Raw genomic sequence first — 27615 nt, 5'->3', positions numbered from 1 at the left:
AAGAAAATGAAATTATAGATGAAATAACATTAGTCATTTGAATTAGATTAGTGTTTAATTAAAATTGTTTTCAGTTCTAAATTTGAATGCTAATTCTTGGAGTCCGAGATCCTGACAGCCTTACAGCTTGTGTTTAGGAGGCATGAAAACATGCTACTTTGAGTTCTCATGAAAGTGCCTCCTCTACCTGTGGGTCCAGACGTTTCTTTGCGGGAGGCCAGAGGGCTAGCCTCTGTTGCTGCTTTGCTGTGAGTGACACTGGCTTTCTGTGCTGTAGCTGGAAATGCGGAAATCACAAAATGAAGCAGTGTGTGAGGGGCTGCGTGCTCAAATCCGAGAGCTCTGGGACAGGTTGCAAATACCTGAAGAAGAAAGAGAAGCTGTGGCCACCATTATGTCTGGGTCAAAGGCCAAGGTCCGGAAAGCGGTAAGAAACCCAATGGGTACTGGGTCAGAGTCTTCTCTTAGCCCTTCTGTGTCAGTCATAAAGACTGTTGATTTGGCCTGGCGCAGTGGTTCATGCCTCTAATCCCAGCACTTTGGGAGGCTGAGGTGGGTGAATCATTTGAGATCAGGAGTTCGAGACCAGCCTGGATAACATGGCGAAACCCTGTATCTACTAAAAATACAAAAATTAGCCAGGCAGTAGTGGCACATGCCTGTAATCCCAGCTACTTGGGAGGCTGAGACAGGAGAATCGCTTGAGCCTGGGAGGCGGAGGGGTGTAGTGAGCCAAGGTCGTGCCACTGCACTCCAGTCTGGGCGAGAGAGTGAGGCTGTGTCTCAAAAAAATATATATATTGATTTATAACACCTTGTGGCTTTGCATTATAATTTTACTTAAAAGGGAGGGAACTTTTGCAAACTTTAGTGAATATAAAAGTATGACAGCCACCTTTAACAAGTTTCTTTCTTTCAGCTGCAATTAGAAGTGGATCGGTTGGAAGAACTGAAAATGCAAAACATGAAGAAAGTGATTGAGGCAATTCGAGTGGAGCTGGTTCAGTACTGGGACCAGTGCTTTTATAGCCAGGAGCAGAGACAAGCTTTTGCCCCTTTCTATGCTGGTTAGTACAGGAGTGAGGTCTTTGGTTTGTTTGTTTGTTTGTTTGTTTGGAGACAGGTCTTACTCTGTTGCCCAACCTGGTCTCAAATTCCTAGGCTCAAACAGTCCTCCTACCTCGGCCTCCCAAAGTGTTGGGCCACCACACCCAGTCAAAAGTGTGGTCTTCCTGTGGCCTGCTCACTAGTTTTTAAGACATCCAGACATTCAACAGGAAGTATTTCCTCTTCTGAACAGATAAAGCCACCTTTTCAAGACATTTAGCATAATTGCCATTCCTGTATGAAAAAGTATTTGCAAATATTATTGGGAAATACTCGTCTCTTGCTTTCTGAAGCAATATGTCAGTGTAGCTTCTAGCTGTGAAGCTTAAGTTTTTATCAGGTGCTTACTTTTTGCAGATGCAGTGTCAAACCCTTAATATTATTTCACAGAATCCTCATGTCAAGAGCTAAGGATACTAAAGCACATAAATACTGAGTAACTTAACCCAGAGACATACAGTGGTAAATGCCAGAGCCTATGTTTGGGCCAAAAGGAGCTTGACTCCTGGAGCCCAGTGGATTTCTAGTCTGAACTGAACTGAATATAAAGATGAAGCTATCCCAACTAAATTCAACAGATGTTTTTGCACATTTTCTGTGATCCACCCCTCTACTGGCTGGGCAAGACAGAAAAGAAGAATATGAAAGAAACCGAAGACAAGGCAAGAGATGATGCAGATTTTTGACATTATTTTAGTCTCTATCCTAGTCTCTTAGGCCCTAGTCCCTCAGGCCGATTGTGACAAAGCTGGTTTTTTATTAACCACTATATATCTATTACACACACACACATGCCTCTTCCTGTATCAGTTTACTATAAGGAAAGAATCTATTTCCATTTTAGGGAATGGATGATTTGTAAAATTGGATACTAAACACTAGAGGAATTGTTTTAAACTACTGGGCCTATATTTTGCAGAGGACTACACAGAAAATCTGCTGCAGCTCCACGATGCTGAGATTGTGCAGTTAAAAAACTACTATGAAGTTCACAAGGAACTCTTCGAAGGTGTCCAGAAGTGGGAAGAAACCTGGAGGCTTTTCTTAGAGTTTGAGGTATTGCCCTAGTTTTTGTGTTTTTGTTAAACCATGCCATGTACGGAATCAGTCCAGTTAGCTTTGTTCTTTGCCAGGCTTTTGATACCCCATCTTTAAGTCTCTCTAAATTTCTGCTGACCCCTCTATTTGGTAAGCTTATCTGCAGGGTCTTATAAGAGAAAAGCCCAAAATTAATGGCTTAAATAAGGTTGGCATTTCCTGCATGAATGAGGTTCAGAGGTGGGCAGTATGGGGCAGGCATAGCAGATCTGCACAGCGAGCAGGGCCCCAGGCTTCTCCGGCCCAGGGCGCTCCCCCACCACTAAGGGTGGACCTTATTCTCAGGGCCAGGATGGCTGCTACTAGAGCTCCCACCCTGATGGCACTTTTTTTTTTTTTTTTGGAGGTGGAGATTTGCTCGTCACCCAGGCTGGAGTGCAATGGCGCGATCTTGGCTCACCACAACCTCCACTTCATGGGTTGAAGCAATTCTTCTACCTCAGCCTCCCCAGTAGCTGGGATTACAGGCATGTGCCACCATGCCCGGCTAATTTTGTATTTTTAGTAGAGACAGGGTTTCACCATGTTGGCCAGGCTGGTCTCAAATTCCTGACTTCAGGTGATCCGTCCATCTCGGCCTCTCAGAGTGCTGGGATCACAGGCGTGAGCCACTGCGCCTGGCCCCTGATGGCACATTTCAGACAGTGTGGTGGAGGAGGAACAAAGAAGGCATTGCCCCTCACTCCTTCAAGAGCTCTTCCTGGCTCTCTTCACAGCACCGTGGCTCACATGCTGTCAGCTGCTGGTGAGGCTGGGTGAATTGCTGCCCCAGGTAAATTCTGGTTCTGTTACTAAGGAAGGAGAGAAGAATGGATGTTGGGGCAGGCAACTAACATTCTACCATTCCAGCTTTTGCTATTTACTTAGAAAATTGCATGGATATTGATTCCTTTTCTTCTGATAGGCAGCACAGATGGGTTCCTTCAGACCATTTTAGAGCTCAGGGACTATGGTGAGGCAAGTGAGGCGTGTAGGGCACAGATTGAGGGACACCTTGTTCTTGGGTTCATGCTGGCCCTGTTAGAGCTCACAGGGCCTTCAGAGAATCTGAATTCAACTCCTTCAAGTTTACAGGCAGCAAACTAGGACTCAGAAGTGGAGAGAACTATGGGATATCTTACAGCTGTTTAAGAACAGATGTCTTTGTCCTCAGTTATTCTTTACTTCTGGTTACAACAAAAAGAAGAGTAAACATAAATAAGGAGGCCGAGCACGGTGGCTCATGCCTGTAATCCCAGCACTTTGGGAGGCCGAGGCGGGCGGATCACAGGTCAGGATATCGAGTCTATCCTGGCTAACATGGTGAAACCCTGTCTGTAATAAAAAAAATACAAAAAATTAGCCAGGCATGGTGGTGGGCGCTTGTAGTCCCAGCTACTTGGGAGGCTGTGGGAGAAGAATGTCATGAACCCAGGAGCCGGAGCTTGCAGTGAGCCCAGATCAAGGCACTGCACTCCAGCCTGGGTGACAAAGCAGGACTCCGTCTCAAAAAAAAAAAAAAAAAAAAAACAAAAACCATAAATAAGGAGCTAAGGCAGCAACCTTTGTTGACATGCCAGTATTTAAGAAGAAAACAAGAAATGAATTACCATCCTGTCTAGTAACAATTGGCTATCACCAACCAAGCAGTATGGAAGGGAAACAATTTAATTTTCAAGAATGTCTTCTAAATTTTTCTGCTTATGTGCCCCTATTTTTGAGTATACATACCTAATTTATAATTACAAGCTATATACTTGCATTACTGTTCTGATATACTATATATGTTCTAAAAGAAAACACATGCTGGTCCAAGAGTAGTGGCGTTTATAACTCAGTGATCACAGCCAGTTACAGATTTGTTCCTGTCCCATTGCATTACTTGACTAGAAAGAAGACGACAGTAAAAAACAGAAAAGTTAATAAAAAGTTAAAAAGGATGAGAAGCTTTAACTATTTATTTTTATTTATTTATTTATTTTTTGTCTCACTTGTTGCTCAGGCTGGAGGGTAGTGGCGTGATCTCGGCTCACTGCACGCCACCCGGGTTCAAGTGATTCTCCTGCCTCAGTCTCCCGAGTAGCTGGGACTACAGGTGACTGCTACCAGGCCCACTAATTTTTTTACTCTTAGTAGAGATGGGGTTTCACCATGTTGGCCAGGCTAGTCTCGAACTGTCGACCTCAGGTGATCCGCCCGCCTCGGCCTCCCAAAGTGCTGGGATTATAGGTGTGAGCCACTGTGCCCAGCAAGAACAAAGACTCTTAACAGAAGTTATTGGTCTCATGGTGCCAGGCTTTCTACTAATTAAAATGTACTTTTCACAGAGGAAAGCTTCAGATCCGAATCGATTTACAAACCGAGGAGGAAATCTTCTAAAAGAAGAAAAACAACGAGCCAAGCTCCAGAAAATGCTTCCTAAGGTAATATTATTGCTAAGGGTTTTTGGTGCTTGGTTACAAAGATACCTCACTATTTGTATGTCTTTTTCTTTCTATTGTTTAGCCCCAAAATGATTTTCTTCAAAGCTTAGGCAGAGATAAGTTATATATTCAGTATACGCAACTGTGTATCAATGCGTATTCGTTTGCTAGGACTGCCATAATAAAGCACTACAGGCCGGGTGTGGTGGCTCACGCCTGTAATCCCAGCACTTTGGGAGGCTGGCGGATCACGAGGTCAGGAGTTCAAGACCAGCCTGGTCTCTACTAAAAATACAAAAATTAGCCAGGCATGGTGGCGGGCACCTGTAATCCCAGCTACTCAGCAGGCTGAAGCAGAGAATCGCTTGAACCCGGGAGGCAGAGATTGTAGTGAGCCAAGACCACGCCACTGCACTCCAGCCTGGGCCACAGAGTGAGAGACTCCGTCTCAAAAAAAAAAAAAAAAAAAAAAAAACAGAAAACACTACGTACTGGGCAGCTTTGACAACAGCAACTTATTTTCTCACAACTCTAGAAACTGCAAATCTGATGACAACATGTCATTGGCACAGTTGGTTTCTTCTGAGGCCTCTCTCCTTGGCTTTGTAAATGGTCGTTGTCTTCTCCGTGTCTTCACATGGTTTTCCCGCGATATGTGTGGCCTAATTACTCCCAGTCATATGAGATTAGGGCCCACCTAATGACCTCATTTTAACTGAATTCTTTTTTTGTTTCTTCAAGAGATGGGGTCTTGCTATGTTGACCAGGCTGGTCTTGGACTCCTGGCCTCAAGCAATCCTCCCATCTCGGCCTCAGGAATGCTAGGATTATAGGAATGAGCCAGCACACTTGGCCTTAATTCTCTTTTTAATGACGCTGTCTCCAAATACAGTCACAATCTGAGGTACTGGGGGTTAAGGCTTCAACATTTGAATTTGGGGAGAAACACAATTCAGCCAGTTACATAAGGAAAGCCTTTGAGAGAGAGAGTCCTGTGGGCTTCATTACCATTTTCCACTTTGATAATACCACCATTTTTTTGAGTTAAGTCAGGGATATCATTTCAAAACACTCTCATTTAGTAATTCATCTATTCCTCACAACATCCCTATGAGGTTGGTATTATTTCTATTTTTACAGATGAGGAAACTGAGGTACTAAGAAGTTAGGTAAATCTGGCCAGGCATGGTGGCTCACTCCTGTAATCCCAGGGCTTTGGGAGGCCAGCAGTTCGAGACCAGCCTGGCCAACATGACGAAACCCCATCTCTACTAAAAATACAAAAATTAACCAGGCGTGGTGTATGCCTATTAATCCCAGCTACTCAGGAAGCTGAGGCACAAGAATCGCTTGAACCCGAGAGGTGGAGGTTGCAGTGAGCCGAGATCGTGCCACTGCACTCCAGCCTAGGCAGCAGACTGTCCCAAAAAAAAAAAAAAAAGTTACATAAATTTGCTCACTGCTTCACAGCCAGTAAAGACGGTGATTCCAGATTGAACCCCATTATGTCTGATTTCAGAGTCCTGCTCCTAATGTTCACTGCCTATTTCATATTGCTGATCTTTACTGTGCTGCCTCCAACTTCAGGCGCCAAAACCTTAGTGGTCAAACTTTGGGTTCTTGCCATTTTCCACTCTTGTATGTTGTGTGAATGAAATGTCCCCGGGCTTTGATTTCTGGTCACTCTGACCTGTACCTATGTGGGCCCAGCTACCTGAGATGAGGCTAGTGATGCTCTGGGGAGGAGGAGTCACTTTCTAGAGAAATCATTTCATTTGGGCTTTACACTAAAGAGTTGAAGTAATTAACATGTCCTTATTTCTGGTCTCAGCTGGAAGAAGAGTTGAAGGCACGAATTGAACTGTGGGAACAGGAACATTCAAAGGCATTTATGGTGAATGGGCAGAAATTCATGGAGTATGTGGCAGAACAATGGGAGATGCATCGATTGGAGAAAGAGAGAGCCAAGCAGGAAAGAGTAAGTGTGAACGTGAGCACAAATTGGGATAAGAGGAAGATGGTAATCTGAGCAGCCCAGAGTCTCTGCCAGGGACCAGGGTTTGTTGAATAGGGAGCCTGTGGCAGCTCTTTTTAGCTCTGGCTGCGGAGACATGGGCGGAGACATGGTCCTGCTTCTGTTGCCATCCCAGACCTGCTCTCTTCCTAAGATGTATCACTGTTGCTTCTGACTTTCACGCAGCAACTCAAGAACAAAAAACAGACAGAGACAGAGATGCTCTATGGCAGCGCTCCTCGAACACCGAGCAAGCGGCGAGGACTGGCTCCCAACACACCGGGCAAAGCACGTAAGGTAAACACAAGGCTTACGGAAGCACTGATTTCAAGGGAGTGGGTGAGGGTAGTCCCAGCCACCTCTTTGAACGGAGCCAGCCCCTCCATACCCGTAGGTATTTCTAGTCAGGTGGGACGAGAGACAGAAAAGAAATAAGACACACACAAAGTACAGAGAAAGAACAGTGGGCCCAGGGGACGAGCGCTCAGCATACAGAGGACCCACACCCGCACCGGTCTCTGAGTTCCCGCAGTATTTTTTATTATTTTCACTGTCTCGGCAAGGGGAATGCAGCAGGAGGACAGGGTGATAGTGGGGAGAAGGTCAGCAGGAAAACATATGAGCAAAGGAATCTGTGTCACAAATAAGTTCAAGGGAAAGTACTGTGCCTTGGATGTGCATGTAGGCCAGATTTATGCTTCTTTCCACCCAAACATCTCAGTGTAGTAAAGGGTAACAGGACAGTATTGCCGCCAGCATATCTTGCCTCCAGCCACAGGGCGGTTTTCTCCTGTCTCAGAATAGAACAAATATATGATCGGGTTTTACACCGAGACATTCCGTTCCCAGGGGCATGCAGGAGACGGAGGCCTTCCTCTTTTACTAATCCTCCTCAGCACAGACCCTTTACGGGTGTCGGGTTAGGGGACAGTCAGGTCTTTCCATTCCCACAAGGCCCTATCTCTGGCTGTCTCAGTGGGGGAAAATACCTGGACAATACCCAGGCTTTCTTTGGCAGGGGTCCCTGCAGCTTTCCGCTGTGCATTGTGCCCCTGGTTAATCGAGAATGGAGAACGGCGATGACTTTTACCAAGCATACTGCCTGTAAACATACTGTTAACAAGGCACATCCTGCACAGCCCTAAATCCCTTAAACCTTGATTCCATACAGCACATTTCTGTGAGTACAGGGTTGGGGCTAAAGTTGCAGATTAACAGCATCTCAAGGCAAAACAATTTTTCTTAGTGCAGATCAAAATGGAGTTTCTTTTTTTTTTTTTTTTTTTTTTTTTGAGACGGAGTCTCGCTCTGTCACCCAGGCTGGAGTACAGTGGCCGGATCTCAGCTCACTGCAAGCTCTGTCTCCCAGGTTTATGCCATTCTCCTGCCTCAGCCTCCCGAGTAGCTGGGACTACAGGCGCCCGCCACCTCGCTCGGCTAGTTTTTTTGTATTTTTTAGTAGAGACGGGGTTTCACCGTGTTAGCCAGGATGGTCTCGATCTCCTGACCTCGTGATCCGCCCGTCTCGGCCTCCCAAAGTGCTGGGATTACAGGCTTGAGCCACCGCGCCCGGCCAAAATGGAGTTTCTTATGTCTTCCTTTTCTACATAGACACAGTAACAGTCTAATCTTTCTTTTCCCTACATCTCTTGCCCTCTGTCCTGCAGAGAGGGGAAAGGGTTCTTCTGTCCCTTCATGTCAAGTCCACTTGAGAGTGAATGGAAGGCTAAATAGCGGCTTATAGTGACAGTCACAGAGTGGCCAGCTTTGGTGTCTGCGCTTGAGTCCTTGCATTAAATTTGAGGGGTAGGGGGGAATGATTGCTAACATTCTGGTAATGATGAAAAGAAAGCTTCATTGGTTTTCCCAAAAACCTGTGATGCTGTTTTCCCTGTAAGGCCAAGAGGTGGCCATGTTGTACCATGTGAAAAACAACGTTCATGCTTACTTACTAAATGAAACATGTAATGATTCTTCATCTCTACAGCACAAAGTCAGAGAGGACTTTATTTATTATTTATTTATTTATTTATTTTTATTTTTTTGAGACAGTTTCTCTCTTGTTGCCTAGGCTGGAGTGCAATGGCGTGTTCTCAGCTCACTACAGCCTCTGCCTCCTAGGTTCAAGCGATTCTCCTGCCTCAGCCTCCCAAGTAACTGGGATTACGGGCATGTGCCACCATGCCCAGCTAATTTTGTATTTTTAGTAGAGACAGGGTTTCTCCATGTTGGCTAGGCTGGTCTTGAATTCCTGACCTCAGGTGATCCACCCACCTCTACTTTCAAAGTGCTAGGATTACAAGCGTGAGCCTCTGCGCCTGACCTACTTTTTTCTTTTTGATAAATAAAAGCATTATTTCTTCTCCCTACTCATATTTTATAACATAAATTATTTTTAGAGAGCGTCTTGCTCTGTCGCCCACACTGGAATGCAGTGGTGCCATAATGGCTCACTGCAGCTCAACCTCCTGGGCTCAAGTGATTCGCTAACCTCAGCCTCCTACGTAGCTGAGACTTACAGGCACATGCCACCATACCCAGCTAATTTTTTTTTTGGGTGGGGGGGCGGTTTTTTGAGTTTTAGTAGAAACAAGGTCTCACTAAGTTGTCCAGGCTGGTCTCAAACTCCTGAGCACAAGCAATCCTCCTGCCTCAGCCTCCCAAAGTGCTGGGATTACAGGTGATGAGCCACTGTGCCTGGCCTAAAATGTGTGTGTTTTTTTTGTTTTTGTTTTTGAGATGGAGTCTTGCTCTGTTGCCAAGCTGGAGTGCAGTAGCGTGATCTCGGCTCACTGCAACCTCCGCCTCCTGGGTTCAGGTGATTCTTGTGCCTCAGCCTCCTGAGTAGCTGGGACTACAGGCCTGTGCCACCATGCCCACCTAATTTTTGTATTTTTAGTAGAGATGGGGTTTCACTTTGTTGGCCAGGATGGTCTCAATCTCTGGACCTCAGAAGATCCTCCTGCCTCAGCCTCCCAAAGTGCTGGGATTACAGGTATGAACCTCCACCTCCCGGGTTCAAGCGATTCTCCTGCCTCAGCCTCCTGAGTAGCTGGGATTACAGGTATGCGCTACCACACCCGGCTAATTTTTTATTTTTAGTAGAAATGGGGTTTCTCCATGTTGGTCAGGCTGGTCTCATACTCCCGACCTCAGATGATCCACCCACCTCGGCCTTCCAAAGTGCTGGATTGCAGGCATGAGCCACTGTGCCCAGCTACCTAGAGTTTTTTTAATTAAAAAAAAAAAAAGTTTTGGCTGGGCGCAGTAGCTCAAGCCTGTAATCCTAATACTTTAGGAAGCCAAGGTAGGGGGATTGCTTGAACTCAGAAGTTCGGAGACTAGCCTGGGTAACATGTTGAAGCCCCATCTCTACTAAAAACACAAAAATTAGCTGGTTGTGGTGGCACACACCTGTGGTCCCAGCTACTGAGGAGGCTGGGGTTGGAGGATTGCTTGAGCCCAGAAGGTTGAGGCTGCAGTGAACCAAGATTGTACCACTGTACTCCAGCCTGGGTGACAGAGTGAGACCCCCATCTCAAAAACGTTTAGAGCTCTTATTAGCATGTAAGTTTTGACATATGTACGTTTACATAATGAAACTGTCACCATAAGTTAGATAATGAACATTTCCATGGTCCCCAAAGTTTCCTAGTGCCTCTTTGTATTACCTCCCTCCTTCTCTGGCTCCTGATTTGCCCCCAGCCTCTAGCTGTGGCAAGTAAGGATTTACTCTTTAACTACAGATGTTTGCATTTTGAAACATTTTACATAGAATCCCGCAGTATATATTCTTTTTTGTCTGGCTTCTTTCATTTAGTATAGATTCATCTCTGTTGTTGAATGTATCAAAAGGTCACTCCTTTTTATTGCATATCAATATTCATTCCACTGTATGAATTTGCCACAGTTTGTCCACTTACCTGCTGATGGGTATTTGGTTGTTTCCAGCTTTTGGCTGTTGCAGGTAGCTGCTATGAACATTTACATCTAAGTCTTTGTATGGATCTCTGCTTTCGTTTCTTTTGGGTAGAGACACCTGAGAGTAGAATGGCTGGGTCGTATGCTAGATGTCTTGTGCCACAGTGGTTGTACCATTTTACATTTCCATTTGCTGGATATCAATAGGCTTTGAAAATTTTCCACAGGTTTCTTCAAACCTATGCAGTATTAGACACAGCAGGCCCTTCACCATGTAAACCCATCTTCCCTGGACTGCCTCCAATAGTCATTTCTCTGTAGGGTAGAGACGGGTTGCTGGAAATGCTGAGGATGTTACTGCACATAAGTAACCCGTGTGTTCTCTCTAGCTGAACACTACCACCATGTCCAATGCTACGGCCAATAGTAGCATTCGGCCTATCTTTGGAGGGACAATCTACCACTCCCCTGTGTCTCGACTTCCTCCTTCTGGCAGCAAGGTTAGTATGCCCTGTGTCTAAGCACATCCTCACATGCATCCCTAGCCTGTTCACCCAGAGGCCCCACCTACTTGTTCTGGATTCTAAGATCCCTGGATTTGGTTCTTACTTTTTTTGTTGTTGTTTTTTTTTTGTTTTTTTTTGTTTGTTTGTTTTGTTTTTTTTTTTTGTTTTTTGAGACGGAGTCTCGCTCTGTCGCCCAGGCTGGAGTGCAGTGGCGCGATCTCGGCTCACTGCAAGCTCCGCCTCCTGGGTTTACGCCATTCTCCTGCCTCAGCCTCCTGAGTAGCTGGGACTACAGGCGCCCGCCACCGCGCCCGGCTAATTTTTTGTATTTTTAGTAGAGACGGGGTTTCACCGTGGTCTCGATCTCCTGACCTTGTGATCCGCCCGCCTCGGCCTCCCAAAGTGCTGGGATTACAGGCGTGAGCCACCGTGCCCGGCCTGGTTCTTACTTACATGCTGAGAGTTGACAGATATAAGCTAGCTCACCATTAAATAATGGTCCAAAATTAATGTGCAAAAAAAGAGAACAGTCACTCTGAGCCCCACTGGTATCATGAGAAGCACTGGGATGTCTGGGAAACTGAAGATCAGGCAGGGTCACTGTGGACTCAATTCCAAGCCGACTCAATTCCAAGCCCAGTCTTCAGCTGGTATGGAGCTAGGTCCCCTACATGTGGGTTCCAGCCCAGTGAAACCAGATCACTAGACATGCCAAGTGCTCAGTAGAGATGTTGAAAAGTATGTGGTAAAGCACAGTCTTTCAAATATTTTATTAGACTATGCACAAGATAGGTGTTCTGTAAATCAAGAATTCATATTTTAAAAAATTTTTTTCTAGAGATGGGGTTCTGTTATGTTTCCCAGGCTGGTCTTGAACATGTGGCCTCAAGCAATCCTCCTGCCTTGGCCTCCCAAAGTGTTGGGATTATAGGCGTGAGCCACACCCAGCCCCATATATATATTTTTTTTAACTAAAAAGTATAGGATTCTAGACATGAATATAAAGATAGTCTCAGCCGTTGACCAGTGCAGGTATTGTGTGTGCACGTTCATTAGAAGGAGGATACATGGATCTCTTTCCTTTCTCTGCAGCCAGTTGCTGCTTCCACCTGTTCAGGGAAGAAAACACCCCGTACTGGCAGGCATGGAGCCAACAAGGAGAACCTGGAGCTCAACGGCAGCATCCTGAGTGGTGGGTACCCTGGCTCGGCCCCCCTCCAGCGCAACTTCAGCATTAATTCTGTTGCCAGCACCTATTCTGAGTTTGCGGTAATTCACCTTTTCTAATATCTACCAGTCTCTGGGGAGCACACAGTTGGGGCAGAGTGGGTATCTTCCCAGGGGCACCCAGGCTGTTAGCTAGGGCAGCTACCTTGGAGGCTGAGAATCCCTTTCCTGCTTTGACCATGGCAGGGTGGGTGTGATTTAAGGGGGGGTTGTATAGGAAGGAAGTTGGCAGCAGCAACTAGACATTGAACCTGGATCCTTCTGCTTAATATATACCATTCCCTGGCTGCGGGAGGCAACCCCTCTATCACTGCCCTGGTGCTCTCTTGGTGGAGTTCTTGGTAATTGTCTCAATTCTTTGTTCTTAGAAGGATCCGTCCCTCTCTGACAGTTCCACTGTTGGGCTTCAGGTCTGTATGGCAACCCCTGCACGTCCCATGTCCCTTTTCCAAACTGATCTGTCATCTGCTGGCTTCATTCATCTGGGCACAGGGCTACACTAACCAATAATCTCGGCAGTGTTACAAAGGAAGCAGGAATTCCTATCATGGACTCAAAAAAAACACATCTGATTTACATTCACAACAGATTAATAAGAAAATTTGTTCAGACTTGAATTGGATTCTCAGCCCCTAAAGTCAGGCAGTTTTAAATCGTGTTTTAACAGAAAACCTTGACCCTCCCCAATTGTGACATCAAAGGCCTGCAGTAGCTGGAAAGAATAGAGGCCCCATCACATGGGGAAGGGAGCCCCAGCTGTGTGCTGCCTACAATGAGGCTCTTGGCCTGTGTGCTGATTATTTCCTGGAGTATATGCCTTCCTAACCTCAGGGCTCAACTGCCAGCTCTGTCTATTCTCAGCTAGCTAATGCCGATTTCCTCACCTTTGCCTCTTTCCATACACTGAGCTACTGAAGCATAGATGAAGCATTGGAAGCAAGTTTTTCCAGAATGCTCTTCACTTCCTAGTATCCTACTCTATATCTGCTAACACCCAATTACACTGCCTTTTACTTAATCTATCTTCTCTTCTCTCAATATTTTACTAGCAAGAGGTGAGGATGTCCCTCACCCTTGAGGGGATGTTGAGTTAAACCCCTAGCCTGCCTCCCCTCTTAATTGCTGCAGGGATGGAGAATGGAACAGTTGGCCAAGGCTGCAGCTAATTTTAATCACTGAAACTGGCTTCCTACTCCAGCAAGTTTTTCAAATTACATGGCTGGTGGTGCTTCTACCTATAAAAGTGGGTGTGTGTCACTCTGGCTGACTGCTGGACAGAGGTCCAGCTTTCTCTTTTTTGCTTGTTCAACCAAGGCCCATTTTATCTAGTTGAGGCTTAAATGTACCTGCCTATCTCTGTGGCTAGTCCTAGGTAGGTTCATCTGGTTTGAGTTGCTAAGGCTGATAGACTCCACCAGGCAGCACCAAAGCCGGTAAACTAACCTCTGCTAATATCTGTCTTTCTCAATGGCCATTCATGCTTTATCTTTTGCTGCTATACCATGTGCTCCAGCATGAGATCAAATCACCAGCAGGTTACAAGGCCTCAGCCCCAGGGATTGGTAGATATATGTTCTGGCCCATTGTTTTATAGAGGGCTTCAGGAGACCAAAGCTTGTTGCCTACTTGACGACTCTAAAGTAGCTTTGTGAAGTAGAGTCATGCCTCACTTAATGACAGGGATATGTTCTGAGAATGTGTGGGGCAATTTCATTGTGCACATATCAGTGTGTACTTAACAGTCCTAGACAGTACAGCCTACACACCTAAGCTATATGGTATGGCGTTTTCCTCCTAGGCTACAAACCTGGGCAGCATGTTACAGAAAGAATACTATAGGCAATTGTGGGTTTTTTTGATTCAGGCTGGGATACTGTAGGCAGTTGTAACGCAATGGTAAGTATTTGTGTATCTAAACATAAGAAAAGGTACAGTAAAAATACGGTATAATCTTATGGGACCACCATAGTGTATGTGGCCTGTTGTTAACTGAAACGTCATTATGTGGTGCATGACTGTATGAAGGATTTCTCTTCTCTGAGGTGTAACAGAAGGGACTGGCTGAGGAAAGGGATCACAGGCATGCGTGTACATGCACTCTGTCTATGACTAATAGAATGGTGCTCAGAGTTCTTCGCCTTTTACTCCTAACGCAGCCTATGCCAGGCTGGGGATCTCAGAGAAACTGCCTTCAAGGGACCTTTTGCTGACACTTAACCATACTTAGAAGGGTGGGGCATGTGTAATAGAGGCAGTATTGCCACTGATGTTATTTATTTTTCAACAGCGAGAACTTTCAAAGGCTTCCAAATCTGATGCTACTTCTGGAATCCTCAATTCAACCAACATCCAGTCCTGAGAAGCCCTGATCAGTCAACCAGCTGGGGCTTCCTGTGCCTAGACTGGACCTAGTTATATGGGGGTGACCGTAGTTTTTCTTCAGCATAGGCGTGCTTGAAACCCTGGACAGGTTCCATGACCATGGGCCTAACTTAAAGATGTGAATGAGTGTTACAGATGAAAGTCCATCATAGGTTTGGTGGTCCTAGGAGACTTGGTTTTGACTTAAATACATTAAAAGTTTATGGCAGGAAGTGCAAATTTTAGCATATGGGGCCTGACCTCTACCACATAATTCTACTTGCTGAAGCATGATCAAAGCTTGTTTTATTTCACCACTGTGTAGGAAAATGACTGACTATGCCCATCCCTGGGGTAATTCTGGCATGTATACCTGTAACTAGTAATTAACATCTTTTTTGTTTAGGCATGTTCAATTAATGCTGTAGCTATCATAGCTTTGCTCTCACCTGAAGCTTTGTCCCCACCACACAGGACAGCCTTCCTCCTGATGAGAATGTCTGTGTGTCTGAAGTTGAGATGGCCTGCCCTACTGCCAAAGAGGTGACAGGAAGGCTGGGAACTGCTTTGTTAAATTGTGTTCAGTTCTGTTACACAGTGCAATGCCCTTTGTTGGGGGTATGCATGTATGAACACACATGCTTGTTGGAATGCTTTCCTCAGCGTTTGTCCCTGGCTCCCATCTCCCCATTCCTGTGCCTACTTTGCCTGAGTTCTTCTACCCCTGCAGTTGCCAGCTGCATTGGGAGTCTGTTTGTTCCAATGGGTTGGGCTGTCTTTGTCGTGGAGATCTGGAACTTTGCACATGTCACTACTGGGGAGTTGTTCCTGCTCTAGCATCCACGATGAGATGCCCTCTTTACCTACCCTCTCAATCACTACTCTTTTTGAAGCACTATTATTTATTCTTCCTCTGTCTGCCTGCAGCAGTACTACTGTCAACATAGTGTAAATGGTTCTCAAAAGCTTACCAGTGTGGACTTGGTCTGTGTCAGCCACACTTGTTTACTCATACAGTACGTGTCCTGTTTTTAAAATATAAAATTATTCTTAAAAATAAATTAAAATCTGTATACTTACATTTCAAAAAGATACAGTGTGGTGTTTCCTTTTTATCCCCAGTCACTTTTTGAGTTGGTTGGTCTGTGTGTAAAAAACAGAAACAGAAAAAACTAAAAGAACCTCCTGGAAATTTTTTTTTGAGACGGAGTCTTGCTCTGCCCAGGCTGGAGTGCTGTGGCACGATCTCGGCTCACAGCAAGCTCCGCCTCCTGGGTTCATGCCATTCTCCTGCCTCAACCTCCCGAGTAGCTGGTACTACAGGCGCCCGCCACCACGTCCGGCTAATTTTTTGCATTTTTAGTAAAGACGGGGTTTCACCTTGTTAGCCAGGATGGTCTCGATCTGACCTCATGATCCACCCGCCTCGGCCTCCCAAAGTGCTGGGATTACAGGCGTGAGCCACCGCCACCGCGCCCGGCCTCCTGGAAATTTTTAGTCAGGAATGTGATTTTTTTTTTTTTTTTGAGTCTCACTCCATCGCCCAGGCTGAAGTACAGTGGCACTATTTTGGTTCCCTGCAACTTCCACCTCCCAGGTTCAAGCAATTCTCCTGCCTCAGCCTCCTGATTCGCTGGAATTACAGGCACGCATCACCACACCTGACTAATTTTTATATTTTTAGTAGAGACAGGGTTTCACCATGTTGGCCAGGCTGGTCTTGAACTCCTGACCTCAGATGATCTGCCTGCCTCCCAAAGTGCTGGGATGACAGGCGTGAGCCACCACACCTGGCAGAGTGTGATTTTTAAAACACTCTCTGGTACATTTCTAAATTAAGAATATCTCGCCGGGCGCGGTGGCTCAAGCCTGTAATCCCAGCACTTTGGGAGGCCGAGACGGGCGGATCACGAGGTCAGGAGATCGAGACCATCCTGGCTAACACGCTGAAACCCCGTCTCTACTAAAAAATACAAAAAACTAGCCGGGCGAGGTGGCGGGCGCCTGTAGTCCCAGCTACTCGGGAGGCTGAGGCAGGAGAATGGTGGGAACCCGGGAGGCGGAGCTTGCAGTGAGCTGAGATCTGGCCACTGCACTCCAGCCTGGGCAGAGCGAGACTCCGTCTCGAAAAAAAAAAAGAATATCTCTTATTCTAATTTTTTGTGAGAAATATAAAACCTAACCCCTGATGTGTAAAGAGCAAAGGGAGTCCTAGGAAGCTTCTGGCTTCAATGTCATTTGTCTCAATATGGGGAGGCTGCCCAACTTCAACAGCATTACTGAGGGAGGATGGATATAAACTGTACACATGTGAAGGGTAAGACAGAAAAACCATCACTACAGTCAAGTTAACCAAGCATATATACCCCAGAAGTTTCCTCCCACCCCTTTCTCATTCCTCCTTCCCAGCCTCACCCTGCACAGCAACCACTGATTTTTTTTTTGACATGGAGTCTCGTTCTTGCCAGGCTGGAGTGCAGTGGCGCGATCTCAACTCTGCCTCCCAGGTTCAAGGGATTCTCCTGCCTCAGCCTCCCGAGTAGCTCAGACTGCAGGCGTGTGCCACCACACCCAGTAAATTTTTGTATTTTTAGTAGAGACAGGGTTTCACTGTGTTAGCCAGGATGGTCTCGATCTCCTGACCTCATGATCCGCCCACCTCAGCCTCCCAAAGTGCTGGGATTACAGGCATGAGCCACTGTACCCGGCCCACCAATTTCTTTGTTACTACAGATTAGTTTGCATTTTCTACAGGTTTATTTATTAGGTTTATTTTTCACATCTGGCTTTTCTCCAGTTTTTGGCTATTAAAAATAAGGCTGCTATAAACATTCATATACAAGTTTTTGTATGGATATATATTTTTTTCTGGATAAATACCTAGGAGTGAAATGGCTGGATCACATCTGTGGTAGGTAAACACTTAACTTTTTAAGAAATGCCAAACTGGGCTGGCATGGTGGCTCATGCCTGTAATCCCAGCACTTTGGGAGGCTAAGGTGGGCAGATCACAAGGTCAGGAGTTCAAGACCAGTCTGGCCAACACGGTGAAACCCCCGTCTCTACTAAAAATACAAAAATTAGCTGGGTGTGGTGGCACACACCTGTAAGCTCAGCTATTCAGGAGGCTGAGGCAGGAGAATTGCTTGAACTCAGGAGGTGGAGGTTGCAGTGAGCCAAGACTGTGCCACTGCACTCCAGCCTGGGCAACAGAGCAAGACTCCATCTCAAAGAAAAAAGAAATGCCAAACTGTTTGCCAAAGCAGTTGTACCATTTTACATGCCTGCCAAAGCAGTTGTACCATTGTACATTCCTACCAGTAATGTATGAAGGTTCCAATTTCTCCACATCTTCACCAACAGTTGGTATGTTCAGCCTTTATATAATTCTAGTTATTCTGTGTATGAAGTGGTGTCTCACTATTGTTTTCATTTACAATTCCCTAATGACTAATGATGTAGAGCATCTTTTCATATGCTTATTTGCCATCCTTTTGTCATCTTTGTTGACTTCTGTCCATTTTAAAAAATGGCTTGGCTGGGCGTGATGGCTCATGCCTATAATCCTAGTACTTTGGGAGGCTAAGGCAAGTGGATCGCATGAGCCCAGCAGTTTGAGACCAGCCTGGGCAACATGGCACAACCCCATCTCTACTAAAAATACAAAAAACTAGCCAGATGTGGTGGCACGTGCCTGTAGCCCCAGCTACCCGGGAGGATGGCTTAAACCCAGGAGGTGGAGGCTGTACTCCAGCCTGGGCAACAAAGAGACCCTGTCCAAAAAAAAAAAAACAAAACCTACAATGAAACCCACTTCATACCCATTAGGATGGCTATTAACCAACAAATAGAAAACAAGTATAGATGTGGAGAAATTAGGATTCGTGTACACTTCTAGTGGGAATGTAAAATGATGCAGCCTCTGTGGGAAACAGTAGGGCAGTTCCTCAAAAAAAATTAGAATTACCACACAAGCAATTCCATTCTGGGTATATATCCAAAAGAACTGAAAGCAGAGACTCAAAGTTGTACACCCATGTTCACAGCAGCATTATTCACTGTAGTGAACAACTCAACTATCCACCAATGCACGGATGAATAAAATGCAGCACACACGTACAACAGAATCTTAGCCTTTAAAAGGCAGGAAGTCCGGATACATAAGCTACATCATGGATGAACTTGGAGGACATGCTGCCAAGTGAAATAAGCCAGTCATGAAAAGACAAATACTATGGGATTACACTTACATGAGGCACTTACAGTAGTCATAGAAACAGAAGGTTAGGACTGTGGTTGCCAGGGGCTGGGGAAGGGGAGACTGGGGAGTTAAGTGTTTAATGTGCAAGAGTCTCAGCATGGAATGATGAAAAAGTTCTGGAAATGCATAGTGATGGTTGCCGCACAGTAAATGCATATGTCACTGAACTATGTACTTAAAAATGGTTAAAAAAAATTTTCTTTTATTGAACATACATTTTATGTTCAGTATATTTTACCACAATAAAAAAGAGAAAAAAAAAAAAAGACCCCATGGGTGGGAAACATTTGCTAAACCACAGACACACACATGCAGAAATACAATTTAACCATAAAGAAAACTACTGATGTTAAACTTACTTTATCAAAATAAGTTAATACTTGTAAAGCACTTTGAGCCTTACCTGCCATGGAGTAAGCATCACCTAAGTATCAAACAAAAATTGGTAATACCAGGAGAGACTGAAACAACAAACTACATGGTAGCAGAAGATGCTCTGAATACTAACTCTCAAAAGACTTGGATCTGAAATATCCAAAAGAAAAATCACTAAGGAAAATACAGAACATTTTGAAAGGCCAGAAAACTTGAACAGGCACTTCACAACAGAAAAACTCCAAATGGCCAAGAAACATATGAACTCTTCACCTCAAGCAATCACCCCACTTAGCCTCCCAAAGTGCTGGGACTACAGGTGTGAGCCACCATGCCAGCCATCCAATACACAAATGAAAAGCTACTCAACCTCATCAGTATTCAGGGAAATGCAAATTAAAACCAGTGTGCATCTACCTGACATTTCAGCCACAGTAGACACCACCCTGCTGGTGGAAAACAGTTATCTAGTAAAATTAAAGGTCTCTCTTGACTTAGCAATTCAACTCAATGTTCTGCAAAGGAACCTGTGCACGTGTGCAGAAGACTGCTCAAAAGTATTATGTGGAATGACCAAAATCAGAAACAAAATGACCATCAACAAAACCGTATCACTTGAGGTATTATTCATACAACGGAACACCATATAGCATTAAAAATGAAAGAACTCCAGGACCCAACAAGGATGGATCACACAACGCTGAGTGACAAAAACGACACAAAAGCGCATATACAGGTTTCCATTTATCTAATACTCAAAAGCAAACACAACTATGTTGTATAAGGATGCATGCAAGGCTGAGAAAATTCAAACGAAAGCAGGAAAGTGACTGACAAAGGAAGATGACCTGGAATGTGCCCCAATCTCAGCTACACATCAAATTACCTGGGGTGAGGTGGGCGGAGCTTTGAATCTACCAGTATCTAGGCCACACACTCAGAGGCTCTGATTTCATTGTTTCATTGATTTCATTGTTTCATTGATGCTGATCTTAGGCAGCAGAGTTTTCAACTTTCTCCAGGTGTTTCTAAAGTGCAGACAATTTTAGGATGGTGCTTGAGGGTGAAAGGCAGGACTGTGATGGGAAGGGGCAAATACGGGGCCCTTGGGGTGCAGGCAATGGTTTTCCTTGACCTGAATGGGGGGTTTCACAGGTGTTGTATATACATAATACATACACACGTCAGCTCTTCCCTTTCTCCACGGCATACACGTAGGTGTTCCAGGGCCCACAGGTGACAGCCTTTACTTGGAGTTGCTTATCTACAAAGTATTCCACACGGCGGGGCCAATCCAAGCTGGTGGTGTCCTCGTGGCCCAGCTGTCCATATTTACCTAAAGTGAAACCAGCCCCTTTGCCATAGTTTCCACTGGGTCTTGCTGCTTCTTTCCCTCCAGGAAGGGGCTCAGACTATCAAATGAGGTGCTGGGATTATGCCCCACTGCTCTGTGACTCCAGGAGACCCAGAGCAAGGCAAACTTGGGTATCCCCAAGAGGCTAGTGGCGACCAGCCACTCCAGGCAAGGTGCTCCTCCAGACTTCCCTGCTACCCAAGCTAAGATGTTCAGAGCACACATTTCCATCATACCTTTTTATCCACCCAGTGTCACATCCACAAAAAGCTGCTTTGTAAATGCTGGTTGGATAGTCCCTTAAGACAGTCTTTCAGAGAGGTAGGCAGGTGGTACCGATATCCTCTCCATGTCTCCCCTGTCTGGTCTCGGACTGAGTGTGCCTACGTCTGTTCCAACCCCAGGGAGGGAGCAGTCCTGGTCCTCCCAGTGACCTGGCCGAGGCCCCTGCTTCCTCTAGTCTTGGTGGCTCTGTCACCTGCCCTATACTCCCAGGTCTTTCTTCCCCTTGGTTTCATGGTCACAAAAACAATCCTTTTACTTACCCCAGCCCCAGGTGTAGAGCTCCCCTGTTCCTGAAAGCAAAAGAACAATCAATAGTTGTCACTACTGTTCTTTGGCAAGGCATTTATCCAGCCTGGCTTGGCACAGCCCACCGCTAGCACATTACAATCGTCATGAGGTGTGCCTGGCGTAGAACAACATATTCTCAACAACTGGCTGATCACGTGGCATGGCAAAGGATCCCAACGGAAAAAGTGGCGGATCTTCCTGTGTGCCCCAACTACCGAGCGCCACAGTCTTCCTCCATGCTGGACCGGACAGACCCTGCTGTCAGAGGTGGCGGCGGGCAGGGAATGTGTCTGTGGCCATGTACAGAGGACAGAGAGCGTCACCCTCCCACCAGAAGGAAGAATCTTCTGAGCTTGACAGGCTGGGGAACTACTGTGAAACAACACGGGGGTTGGGGCTTATCCACTGAGCAAGGTAGCTGCTCTGTATGAGCCACAGAACCTTCCCACAGCAGCTCGAGTGGCGTGGAGTGCCTTCCCGCTCCATCCTAAACCAGCCTCCCAGCCCCACTCACGTGTCACCACAGCTGTGTGCCGGGATCCACAGCTGACCTTGACTGCATCTGAGCCCAAGGGGAGATCCAGTAATGCTGGGAAGGGCTGGACGGCTATGAAGGGGGCAGGGGCTCCATCCTCAACCCGGCCCGTTCTCTTCACCTGAGAACCATCTTCATTCAGTCCTGTGGCTTTAGAATTATAGTAATAATGATGTGAACGCCAACTGAGACCTGAGCTAAACCTTATTCACGCTGTCACTTGTTACCACAACAGCTCTGAGGCACATGACTGTCTAGCTCCAAATCTGGTGCTCCCAACCCCTACATTCTACAGGCAGGGTTGGCACTACCGCACAAGTGTGTTGTGCCAAGACCGGCATCAGCCTTGCCAATGCTCCCTCCCGTAAGGGGCTCACATGCTCCATCTGAGCAGTGTAGCTCTGAGGCCAGCATACAGCCAGGAGTTAGGAATGACAGCCACATCCTGGGGAGACAGCTGTGGGAGCCGAGTTGACCCTCACCTTCCCTTGCGACAGTCTCTCCATCCTCTGCCAGGTTCCTGGTGGGCAGGGCCAGCTGCCCCGATTCATTCCAGCCCCAGATATAAATATCCCCAGTCTCTGAAAGACATCAAGGGGACACGTGAAGCAGACTGTGAACCCCCTGCATACATCCAAACTCCCTTCCCCATCCCATCCGCTCATGGGGACAACTAAAGCCTGCCCTGCCCAAGGCGGCACTCCAGGCCAAGGTGCTTCCTCTCAGGCCCCAGGGTCTTGTCTTAGGTTCCCATCTCCCTCAATGCCTTCAGATCACCCTTTAAGGCCCTTAGTGGACCTTCCACTTCCATTCTTATGCTGCCAAATTGCCCTGCATTTTAGAAACGTATCCCTGTAAGTGCCACAGTGGTCTCCCTTTCAAAACCACAGGGCCAGGGCCAGGTGTGGTGGCACATGCCTGTAACCCAGCACTTTGGGAGGTTCAGATGGGTGGATCACTTGAGCTCAAAAGTTCCAGACTAGCCTCAGCAATATGGCAAAATCCCTCTAAATAAATAAATAAAACCACCACTGGGCCGGCCTGTGCCCCTTTTTCAACTGCACCCGCAGCGGTCCTGTTGAAAGCCATGTACAGCTCTCCCCTTCCTGGCCTCCCACAACACTAGAGCTTTTTGGTTGGAACAGCTGCCTAATTCTAAAAATTTCTAATAGCTCATTTTATGAAGTGCTTAATCCATGCTGATGTTTCATGTGCTTTTCAAATATAATCACTTAATTCTCACAATGGCCCTACAGGTAGTTTTAGGACAGTATCGCCATTTACGCAGGATCCCTATTTTATTCACGACACAGAGGGGTTAAGTACCAGGCCCAAGGTCCCAGGGCCCCAGCAATGATCTGAAACTAGGAAGTCTGGCGGGATGCGTCCATGCTTCAATCTCTACACTAAAGGCCTCAAACTCCTTCTGGGCCTTGAGTGCAGGGCATCTCAGTGGGTTGTTTCCAGCCCTCTGGTCTCTCTTCTCTCCAGCCCAGGGTTGGTTTGTTTTCTTCTTTGAGACAGTCTCACTCTGTCACCCAGACTGGAGTGCAGTGGCATGATCTTCGCTCACTGCAGCCTCCGCTCACGGCTCAAGTGATCCTCCAGCCTCAGCCTCCCGAGTAGCTGGGACCACAGGCACGAGCCACCACGTCCAGCTCATTTTCATATTTTGGTACAAAGATGAGGTTTTGCCATGGTGGCCAGGCTCAGCCCACGGTTTCCTGAGCTTGGCAACCAGCCCAGGCTGGTTCCATGAGAATATGGTGCCAGGGAAGGCATTGTTTTTTTTTTTTTTTTTTTTTTGAGACTGAGTCTCACTCTGTTGCCCAAGCTGGAGTGTAATGGCATGATCTCGGCTCACTGCAACCTCCACCTCCCGCGTTCAAGCAATTCTCTTGCTTCAGCCTCCTGAGTAGCTGGGACTACAGGCACATGCCACCACGCCCAGCTAATTTTTGTATGTTTAGTAGAGATGGGGTTTCACCATGTTGGCCAGGATGGTCTCCATCTCCTGACCTTGTGATCTATCCGCCTTGGCCTCCCAAAGTGCTGGGATTACAGGCATGAACCACCGCACCCAGCAGGCACTGGTAAGTTTTTTGTTTTTGTTTGAGACAGAGTCTCACTCTGTCGCCCAGGCTGGAGTGCAGTGGCATGATCTCGGCTCACTGCAACCTCCACTTCCCAGGTTCAAACGATTCTCCTGCCTCAGCCTCCCGAGTAGCCGGGACTACAGGTGCGCACCACTGCACCCAGCTAATTTTGTATTTTTTTTTTTTGAGACGGGGTTTCACCATGTTGGTCAGGCTGGTCTCGAACTCCTGATCTCGCGATCCGCTCGCCTTGGCCTCCCAAAGTGCTGGGATTACAGGCGTGAGCCCCTACGCCCGGCCCCCCTGGCATTGGTAGCCTTTTAAGATTCCAGGTAATCTAAGTAGCAGCCAGAATCGAGCGCCCCGGACACAGGCAAAGATCATCTGTTCCCAGCCTCATCCTCTCTGCATGGACTCTTAACAGCCTAGGAAGGAGCTGCACCTGGATCACCAAGTGAAACTCCTCACTCCGGCCAGCTGTGGCACCACCACATGGACACACTCATCACCATCCTGGTACCTGCTGGGCACCCCAGTGTCCACTCTGTGCCACATGTCATGGTCCCCTAGGCAACTGCAGCTTTCTCCCTTCTCCTTGGCTCAGCTGCCCCTTCACACTCCATACTCCCTCAGGAGCACTGTTAAAAGACAGTCCTCACTGGTAGCAGGTGGGGAGAGGAGAGGAGGGGCAGTGAGACCAGCAACAGAGAAGCTAAGAACAAACTTCAGAGTCCAGGTATGAGTGGGCGATGGTGCAAGCAGAGGAGGCCGAGGATGAGAGGTATTTAGGAGTCATAACTGACTGGCGATGGATGGATGAATTTGGAAGGAGGCCTGGGTAGGCCACCTACCCAAACTGGAAAACGAGGAGGAAGGTTTGCACAAGATCATGAGCTCGTCTGGAGAAGCACTAAGTCACTCACCACTCACACACACAGAATGCCAGCCCCCCGCGGCCACCTCAGCCATGGTTAGGCCCTGCAACGCCTCCAATAGCCGTGGCTCCAGCTCTGCCTCCAGGGTCCCATGGCCCAGCTGTCCATGCCTAAGCAAGGGAGACCCTCGTCAGCTACAGTCACATTAAGGGGACCCCCTCCGCTTGCTTCTCCAATCACCAGCCCTCACCTGCCCCCGGCCCCGCTCACCTGCCCCCGCCCCAGGAGAACACCTGACCAGCCGCGTCTAGCAGCAACGCGTGCTCGGCGCCCAGCTCCAGCTGGCGCGCCCGCAGCTCCGGAGCCAGAGGCCGGTAGAAGGGAGGCCGCGGGCTCACGTAGGCACGGGCGCAGGGCAACAGGGGTAACCTCCCAATCTGGGCCTCACCGCCCGGATCGTCTTCCTCTACGGCCTCGGGCACCACATTGTGGGCCCACAAGGGCTCCCCACGCAGCGCCGAGTCGGGCGCCCAGGCCTGCAGTAACGCCTCAGGCCCCGGCCCAGCGCGCAGCACCAGGAGGAGCCCCTCCGAGGCCCACGCGTCCCTGCAGCCGCCCGCCGCGCCGCTGGCTGAGCCCGACAGCTCCACGCGGCCTCCACCTGCCGGGCGGAGAGAGGGCTAGGGAGGGGAAGGGACAGGCACCGAGGGCCTAGAATTGGGGGCGGCGCTGGGGGCTGGTCTAGATTGGGGCAGGGTGGCCAGAATGGAGGCGGGGTCGGGGGGTGTTCCTGGGAAGGGGCCGAACTGGGGACCAACCCAGAATGTGGGGCTGGCGGCCTGAATGGGGAAGACACCCTGGACTGACCACAGCGGTGAGGGGAGGCGACTGGAGAGTGCTGCTGGAATAAGTGGGGACGGGGCGGGGAGCGCTCACGAGTCACGAAGGCGGTGTAGCTCCAGCTTGCGCTCACGCGGCAGACGTCGACGCCCGCCCGCAGAGGACTAGGGCTGTGCACCTGGTGCCCGCGTCCGGAGCCCAGCTCCTGCCCGAAGCCGCAAAAACCGAAGCCGAACCAGGCCCCTGGCCGCTCCTCCGCCATGCCCCAGCAGCGCGCTCTTCAGTCCGCCACCTGGCTGCGGCGGGCCCAGGGAGATTCTTGTAAAGAGCCCGCTAGTGGGACACTGGCAAGTCTCTGGCCTTCCAGGGGCTGGAGTTGCCTTATCTATAAAATAGCGAAACTATCATTCTCCTAACCACAAAGGCAGAGTCCGTGCCACAACGTTTCGCTGAGCAGGCGCCCTAGCTAATGCCCTACCGGATTTACAAAGATTCTCAAATATTTAGTGAGGCACTTTCCCTGTCCTCCCTTTTGGCTCAAGCTCAGCGTGCCACAAAGTGGGTACGAAGTGGCCTGTCCTTTAGGCACTGGACTAGGATCCGAGCGCCCCCGACACCCCCACCCCGTCCCGCAGCTTCCCAGCATCTGGCACTTTATCCCATGTAATCTTGGGAACCAAAATGGTCGTTTTACAGAGGCGATTCCCAGAGAAAATAACCCTTACACACTCATAGCTAGACAGAGACGGGCAGAGGACTGAAATCAGGTCCCACGAACTCCACACACAGTGCTCTGCCCCTCACCCCACAGTGGAACGCAGAAGAGCGTTTGGGAGGCAGTGCCTCTGCAACTTAGCGGGGCCTTGTGACCTTGGCCAATTAACCTGAGTCCAGTTGCCTTTCTTCAGTTTACAAAGGGAAGTGGGGGCGGTGCTCTTTGAACCTACCTCACAGAAGTGTAATAAATGCAAATAAAGGGTTTGGTGCGAGTACATGCCATGATAAACACACAGTATGAGCTTACTGAAGAGAACCCCTTCCGTGTCCTCTCCCAACCTAATGGGGCCTCTGACCTTGATCTTGACCCTATGCCCTCCACCCTCTTGGACAGGTCCTTCTGGTGGGCAGCCTTGGAGGAAACGCCAAGCCGCAGAGCTGCCGCCTCCGAATAGGCCTCCTGCCCAGCGGGCGCCGACAGCCACGGGGAGAAAAGGTATGAAGGGCGTGCGACGCGAGGCGGCCAATCCCCGGCAAGGGCGGTGACGTCGCTGCCCGGGGCGCGACGGCCGCATTCCTGTTCACCTCCCTGCGAGGGCCGCTCTGGTCCCAAGGCCTACGCCCGGTCTGTGAAATGGACTGAAACCTCCGGGAGGCGTTGGACCAAGGCAGAGGTTGGACCAGGTGGTCCCGCCCCTGCAAGAACCCGGGGGGGTAGAGTTCGGATTAGAACCGCCGAGAGGACATTCATTAAGACCCGAGCTAAAGGGTTGACGAGGAGTGACCCCCAAGACGGGCGGACCCCGCCACCCACCTCAGTCCGGAACCGCAGCAGCTCAAAACCAGACCCGCGGCGGACAGATGCCCAAACAGGAAGCAGCTTTTACCTTCCACGGATTGGCTCAGAACCCATCACGTGCCCCTGTCGAGCCAATGAGCCTCACGCTGGGCTTACCCCTCCTTGAAACAGGCTAGGGTGGTGGGCGCGGCCCAAACCGTCCTTCAACCAGGCTCAGCTGGCCACCTATCCCAACCCCCCCCAAGCGCCCTCTCCGCAGAGGCCACAGACGACCTCCAATATAAAGACAAAAGTGTTGAAGGCCCAGCATATGGGAGTCTGTACCCTAAAAGATTTATTAGGATAGTTTAATATTTTTTGAGATAGGATCTGGCTCTGTCGCCCAGGCGACACTTCGGGAGGCTGCGCTCTTGGATCACTGCAGCCTCTGCCTCCCGAGTAGCTGGGATTACAAATGCACACCACCACACTCTGCTCATTTTTTTTTTTTTTTTTTTTTTTTTTGGTGTTTTTAATAAAGAAAGGGTTTTGGCCGGGCGCGGTGGCTCAAGCCT

General features: G+C 48.1%; 2 protein-coding genes across 68 annotated transcripts in view; one reads left to right on the top strand and one right to left on the bottom strand.

Moving 5' to 3' along the window:
- PRC1 (protein regulator of cytokinesis 1) overlaps window positions 1-15726 on the top strand; it is a 29470-nt gene extending 13744 nt beyond the window's left edge. For 3 of the 17 annotated variants that reach the window (XM_015143041.3, XM_077940391.1, XM_077940398.1), the window contains exons 6-15: window positions 278-427; window positions 920-1067; window positions 2027-2163; window positions 4512-4607; window positions 6439-6585; window positions 6808-6918; window positions 10932-11042; window positions 12141-12317; window positions 12644-12685; window positions 14563-15726. In XM_015143041.3, coding sequence (XP_014998527.1) covers window positions 278-427; window positions 920-1067; window positions 2027-2163; window positions 4512-4607; window positions 6439-6585; window positions 6808-6918; window positions 10932-11042; window positions 12141-12317; window positions 12644-12685; window positions 14563-14634 — 1191 coding nt within the window. In that variant the 3' untranslated portion in view covers window positions 14635-15726. The remainder of the gene's footprint in view (window positions 1-277; window positions 428-919; window positions 1068-2026; window positions 2164-4511; window positions 4608-6438; window positions 6586-6807; window positions 6919-10931; window positions 11043-12140; window positions 12318-12643; window positions 12686-14562) is intronic. The other 14 variants (XM_015143043.3, XM_077940399.1, XM_077940394.1 and 11 more) reach the window with 7 other exon arrangements.
- On the bottom strand, window positions 37-27140 carry RCCD1 (RCC1 domain containing 1). Of its 51 annotated transcripts, XR_013395208.1 has the most exons (12): window positions 27077-27140; window positions 26570-26958; window positions 25642-25930; window positions 24976-25366; window positions 24754-24875; window positions 22217-22315; window positions 21714-21884; window positions 21172-21201; window positions 20452-20608; window positions 20159-20300; window positions 15717-15779; window positions 7141-7411 (listed from the first exon to the last, which is right to left on the bottom strand). XR_013395208.1 is itself a non-coding variant. In XM_077938552.1 (10 exons), the coding sequence occupies exons 3-9, from the start codon at window positions 25805-25807 to the stop codon at window positions 20457-20459; spliced, it is 1131 nt and encodes a 376-aa protein (XP_077794678.1). In that variant the 5' UTR covers window positions 25808-25930; window positions 26570-26958; window positions 27077-27140; the 3' UTR covers window positions 20004-20300; window positions 20452-20456.
- Window positions 27141-27615: the final 475 nt, after the last annotated feature.

The sequence above is a fragment of the Macaca mulatta genome, chromosome 7, assembly GCF_049350105.2.
Source record: "Macaca mulatta isolate MMU2019108-1 chromosome 7, T2T-MMU8v2.0, whole genome shotgun sequence".
Taxonomy (NCBI): domain Eukaryota; kingdom Metazoa; phylum Chordata; class Mammalia; order Primates; family Cercopithecidae; genus Macaca; species Macaca mulatta.
This window is presented reverse-complemented; position numbering and strand designations above follow the sequence as displayed.

Excerpts from the sequence above, each read along its gene's own strand:
- RCCD1 (XM_077938540.1), bottom strand. The coding sequence starts at position 25,807 with ATGGCGGAGGAGCGGCCAGGGGCCTGGTTCGGCTTCGGTTTTTGCGGC. Across the intron at positions 25,367-25,641 it reads CTACACCGCCTTCGTGACTC|GTGGAGGCCGCGTGGAGCTG; the intron begins GTGAGCGCTCCC and ends TCCGCCCGGCAG. Across the intron at positions 20,654-21,713 it reads GCACACAGCTGTGGTGACAC|CAAGACCCAGTGGAAACTAT; the intron begins GTGAGTGGGGCT and ends GGAAAGAAGCAG.